Source organism: Tachypleus tridentatus, chromosome 9, assembly GCF_004210375.1.
Source record: "Tachypleus tridentatus isolate NWPU-2018 chromosome 9, ASM421037v1, whole genome shotgun sequence".
In the NCBI taxonomy this organism is placed as follows: domain Eukaryota; kingdom Metazoa; phylum Arthropoda; class Merostomata; order Xiphosura; family Limulidae; genus Tachypleus; species Tachypleus tridentatus.
The window spans coordinates 87,067,131-87,073,637 of record NC_134833.1 but is presented as its reverse complement, the minus strand read 5'-3'; the positions used below and the strand labels follow the sequence as shown (position 1 = coordinate 87,073,637).

Here is a 6,507-nt window from a genome sequence, read left to right as displayed (position 1 = left end):
TGGAAATTAACAAGTTGTTGCGTGAAATTACCCTGGTGAGTAATTTGAAAACAGATTAACGAGAAACTGGCACGTTTCGCAGAATAATAATAGATAAATTAATTAAAATTAAAACTTGTATTATGATAATCAATAAACACATACACGTGGCTATTTTAAGAGTGTGTGAGTTTGTAGTAAACGTGAACAACACAATACTAATTAAAATACAGATCTTTGTTTAAAATAACAGAAAATCGCTTGAGGTATATTTATTTATTACGTGAACAACACAATACTAATTAAAATACAGATCTTTGTTTAAAATAACAGAAAATCGCTTGAGGTATATTTATTTATTACGCTACTGATGTTATTCTGGTGAGATGGATTTACTTCACAGTTTCAAGTTGCACGAAATTTTGAACAGTAGCAAGACATTCAATTTGTGAAACTTAATACGCCAATTAAAACAGCAGAAAGGTTCCAATATTACTCAGAACAGCTAGAAGTTCAACATAATTAAAGTCCCAAAAATATATGTTTTTCTTAAATAATTACTCTTAATGTTTCATTTCGTTAATATCGTTTTCTTTATTTCTCTTCTGTTCGCTTCTTCTTTCTATTTCGGCTTATTAAGAAATGTTTTATTATCTGAGAAACCAAACAGTTTTTAAATGATAAAGTATTGGAATAATAAAATAACACAGTCTGCATTGTGGGAAACTACTGAACAATAATATTTGTTCTTAAATAAAATATTTAACGTGCGACTAAATTAACAGAATACTGGTTTTTCTTAAATCATCGCTTTTTAACTAAAAAACAAAATTCTATGGATTATTTAAATACATCTTAATCAGCTCCAATGTTGAAACATGGAACAAAATTTCTGTTTTCAAAACTTAAAAAAGAAATTCTTTAGTAGTAACAATATTTTACATTAATGCTGCCATCTGTCGTTTATGTCTTGTATTAGAAGCAGATTTGAAGGAAAGAAGTCTTACAATGAAGAAAAAATTCATGGTTAGATTTAAATAGAGAACATAAAGAAAATTAAAAATTAATGCTTGTATCTGAACTTTCATTAAACATAATCTAGTATTTTTGCCATGTTAAAATATAATGTATAAAACTATTTTCGAATAAAAAAGAAACAATAATTTAATGGTCCTGGATATATAAAATAAACTTTGTTGACTTGAAAGATGTCCGTTTCATATAACTTTATCTTGTTGTTGTTTTTTAGTATATTTTTCACGTGCCATGTTATGTATGGTAATTAACATACCTTATAAAAAATACAACTTCGTTTACATATCAATTATGTAACTTCTTTAAATAAATGGTTCTTAAACAAAGTGTGTAAATATAGTTGAAGGCTTAGTGTGAATTATTGGTTTATTTCTGTGTTAAATGTAGAACTGCGCTTGATACTAATATTATTATGGCTGCTTTAGATTTATTACAAAGTTGAACAAACTTTGTAGATTTTCTATGTAATTCTTTGTGTAAGTGTTATATTAACAGAATTACATACTTGTAAGTTATATTTCCGACTATGTTAAATATATAGGTTGACAGTTATTCACCCGTCACCTTTAATAGGTGTAGAAAATTTCAATAATATATTATATTTTCTTTAAAATGTTATTATTCGTAGAGAGATTGCGTATAATGTAGTTTTGTGCAAGAAGATAAAGAAATAGTTATATAAAACTATAATTGAAATGTTACTAATGTAAAATGGAACTAGCTATATGACTTGTATAGATTTATCGCCAAATTAACTGAGTTAGTAAATGTAAATTTGGTTTATAAAATTGGGTTTTAGTCTCACAGTGGATTATGTTACTACTACTAACTAATGAATTACTATTGGGTTTTAGTCTCACAGTGGATTATGTTACTACTACTAACTAATGAATTACTATTGGGTTTTAGTCTCACAGTGGATTATGTTACTACTACTAACTAATGAATTACTATTGGGTTTTAGTCTCACAGTGGATTATGTTACTACTACTAACTAATGAATTACTAGTCTCACAGTGGATTATGTTACTACTACTAACTAATGAATTACTAGTCTCACAGTGGATTATGTTACTACTACTAACTAATGAATTACTAGTCTCACAGTGGATTATGTTACTACTACTAACTAATGAATTACTAGTCTCACAGTGCATTATGTTACTACTACTAACTAATGAATTACTAGTCTCACAGTGGATTATGTTACTACTACTAACTAATGAATTACTAGTCTCACAGTGCATTATGTTACTACTACTAACTAATGAATTACTAGTCTCACAGTGCATTATGTTACTACTACTAACTAATGAATTACTAGTCTCACAGTGGATTATGTTACTACTACTAACTAATGAATTACTAGTCTCACAGTGGATTATGTTACTACTACTAACTAATGAATTACTATTGGGTTTTAGTCTCACAGTGGATTATGTTACTACTACTAACTAATGAATTACTATTGGGTTTTAGTCTCACAGTGGATTATGTTACTACTACTAACTAATGAATTACTAGTCTCACAGTGGATTATGTTACTACTACTAACTAATGAATTACTAGTCTCACAGTGGATTATGTTACTACTACTAACTAATGAATTACTAGTCTCACAGTGGATTATGTTACTACTACTAACTAATGAATTACTAGTCTCACAGTGCATTATGTTACTACTACTAACTAATGAATTACTAGTCTCACAGTGGATTATGTTACTACTACTAACTAATGAATTACTAGTCTCACAGTGCATTATGTTACTACTACTAACTAATGAATTACTAGTCTCACAGTGCATTATGTTACTACTACTAACTAATGAATTACTAGTCTCACAGTGGATTATGTTACTACTACTAACTAATGAATTACTAGTCTCACAGTGGATTATGTTACTACTACTAACTAATGAATTACTAGTCTCACAGTGGATTATGTTACTACTACTAACTAATGAATTACTAGTCTCACAGTGGATTATGTTACTACTACTAACTAATGAATTACTAGTCTCACAGTGCATTATGTTACTACTACTAACTAATGAATTACTAGTCTCACAGTGGATTATGTTACTACTACTAACTAATGAATTACTAGTCTCACAGTGGATTATGTTACTACTACTAACTAATGAATTACTAGTCTCACAGTGCATTATGTTACTACTACTAACTAATGAATTACTAGTCTCACAGTGGATTATGTTACTACTACTAACTAATGAATTACTAGTCTCACAGTGGATTATGTTACTACTACTAACTAATGAATTACTAGTCTCACAGTGGATTATGTTACTACTACTAACTAATGAATTACTAGTCTCACAGTGGATTATGTTACTACTACTAACTAATGAATTACTAGTCTCACAGTGGATTATGTTACTACTACTAACTAATGAATTACTAGTCTCACAGTGGATTATGTTACTACTACTAACTAATGAATTACTAGTCTCACAGTGGATTATGTTACTACTACTAACTAATGAATTACTAGTCTCACAGTGGATTATGTTACTACTACTAACTAATGAATTACTAGTCTCACAGTGGATTATGTTACTACTACTAACTAATGAATTACTAGTCTCACAGTGGATTATGTTACTACTACTAACTAATGAATTACTAGTCTCACAGTGGATTATGTTACTACTACTAACTAATGAATTACTAGTCTCACAGTGGATTATGTTACTACTACTAACTAATGAATTACTAGTCTCACAGTGGATTATGTTACTACTACTAACTAATGAATTACTAGTCTCACAGTGGATTATGTTACTACTACTAACTAATGAATTACTAGTCTCACAGTGGATTATGTTACTACTACTAACTAATGAATTACTAGTCTCACAGTGGATTATGTTACTACTACTAACTAATGAATTACTAGTCTCACAGTGGATTATGTTACTACTACTAACTAATGAATTATGTCTCACACATTATGTTACTACTACTAACTAATGAATTACTAGTCTCACAGTGGATTATGTTACTACTACTAACTAATGAATTACTAGTCTCACAGTGGATTATGTTACTACTACTAACTAATGAATTACTAGTCTCACAGTGGATTATGTTACTACTACTAACTAATGAATTACTAGTCTCACAGTGGATTATGTTACTACTACTAACTAATGAATTACTAGTCTCACAGTGGATTATGTTACTACTACTAACTAATGAATTACTAGTCTCACAGTGGATTATGTTACTACTACTAACTAATGAATTACTAGTCTCACAGTGGATTATGTTACTACTACTAACTAATGAATTACTATTTTCCATCAATAAATATAATTACATCGCACACCTGCCAGATGCTATATCACCTCACGTTGTTTACGTCTGATTGCAAGAATGATACTTTAATTAACTATCAAGTAAAATTCGCCAACAGTATAGATTTTCTTCTACAGATGACAGGGCCAATAGAATGTTCTTAGACACGTGTGAGATAAAATCATGACCCATCATATTTAATTATATACAACGTAAATAGTGTCAGCTGTAAACAGTAAACTCAGAAGACTTTGTAGTTAGAAATGGCGATAATTATTCTAGAACTGTTAGTACTTGATAATTTTAGCTCGAAAGTCACCTTATGTAATACATGAGATAAACAGCCAGATTAGTGATTCACCAAAAGTTCGCACATAGTCACCCACACGTCACAAATACTGATGAGATGGATGAAAACTACTCAGTAGCGCCTGCCTCCTACGCACCCACACTTGACTGAATAAAGGAATAAGCTATCTCAGCTACAGCGCCACCACAGCTGAAAGTGTGAAACGTGTTCATAAATATCGCAGCGCAAACTTTAGACCTCCAGGCACACAGCCAAGCATGCTAACCACTAGGCTAGACCCGATTCGGAATTACCATTTAAATGTGCGCGACTGTGTAATAATTATTGTAAAATAAATAATATAAAAGAATGAGAGTTGGACGACAAGAGTGGCTCCGAGAAGTCTCGACAGCAGACATGGTTGAACGTTCCAGTTATATTGTATTACGTACGTGAGTATATGCGTATGTCTGTGTATGAGAGATACGGAGTGCAAATATGAGTTTCAATAAACAAATATCGTGCGAATATATGAGATTCGGCTTTTGTATATTAAATAATTAAAATGTAAAAAGCTCTCTCGTGCAGTGTAGATATGAGGATAAGCGACGTGTAATTCAAAGAAATTCATTTGTTCTTATTTATTTTGAGAGTTTGTGCTACAAATATTAATTTCATAATACACATAGAACGGTTGTCGAAATTAAAATGCAGTTGCTTAAAATCAAAAATAAATAAGAATTATTTATCCTGTAGTTGAAATTTGACACACCCAATACGTATCATTTCTCACTTTACACATACTTTAGGAATATATTAGTCTTCCATTTGGTCTCACTCGCTAAATCTTTGCACCATGAATGACAGTAAAATACTGCTTACTGATGATCAGACAACGATCTTTCACCGCAAAAACAAACCGCGGTCGATGCAGCAGATAGCTCGACTTGGCTTTGTACTAAATCAAACAAACCATAAACACATGTATCTTCTGTATTTACTTCTGATTGCAAGAATACTACTTTAATTAAACTAGCAAGTAAAACAGATAGTTTAAAATAGACAGCCAGATCAATCTGGATTTGTATTTACTAAAACTTTGCTGTCCAACTGAATTTTGGTTATTATTTTATTCGTTTTTTTTTTTTAGTACACTATGATATTAATCAAAAGCAAGTTAACTCTATGGATAAAAAGTGAAAAGATAGTTAATTGTAAAGAAACCAACCCTGTAAGACAAACCGGCAACAAGTATCAGATCATCCCCCAAGTAATGTTGTTTGTAACACTAAGATTTAAAAGCAGAAAAAAGAACTCAAGTAAGGACATCAATCAATTATGTATTTCTATCACTTTTAATAACAGTCTAACTCATCCTTAGAAGTAAAGTATTTTTCATTCAGATGATAATCTGAAGGAGTGAGATTAGGAGAATAAGATGGATGGGGAAGTTTCTCCCAGTCAAGCTCTTCAATTTTTCTGAAAGTGATCCTAGCGATGTGGGGACGTGGTGGAAAACAACTCCTTTCCAATTCACCAAAACAGGTTTCTTTTTTTTTCTTTTTCTTTTTTATTGCAGTGTTTAGTGCTAACAGTATCTCTCATCAGCGATTGTCTGGTTTCGTTGTAACAACTCTTGTATTACACCACCTTTATCTCACCAAACACTAAACAAAACCTTCTTAGGGTGCATTTGCTGTGGTGTAACCAGTTCTCCTGCACTAACCCACTGTTGGTGGCTCTTAACATTTTGATAAAGTAACCATTTCTCATCTCCAATCACTAGGCGATCCCAAAAGGAAGCTCAAAGTTCACGAGAGTGAAGAAATGTGCAAATGTTTACTCATTCTCTCAGATTATCAGCTCACAACTCATGGGGTGCCC

At 31.2% G+C, this 6,507-nt stretch overlaps 1 protein-coding gene across 8 annotated transcripts in view; it reads left to right on the top strand.

Annotated features, from left to right (window-relative positions):
• The first annotated feature begins 4,723 nt into the window (after window positions 1–4,723).
• The window catches only part of LOC143225684 (uncharacterized), a 102,920-nt gene continuing 101,136 nt past the window's right edge, over window positions 4,724–6,507 (top strand). For 4 of the 8 annotated variants that reach the window (XR_013013982.1, XR_013013983.1, XM_076455537.1 and 1 more), the window contains exon 1: window positions 5,469–6,168. Coding sequence is in view for 4 of the 8 variants with exons in the window: in XM_076455537.1 (XP_076311652.1) it covers window positions 6,121–6,168 (48 nt within the window). In the remaining 4 variants the exon portion in view is untranslated. Of the gene's footprint in view, window positions 5,076–5,468; window positions 6,169–6,507 lie in introns of those variants that run through there. The other 4 variants (XM_076455536.1, XM_076455535.1, XM_076455542.1 and 1 more) reach the window with 4 other exon arrangements.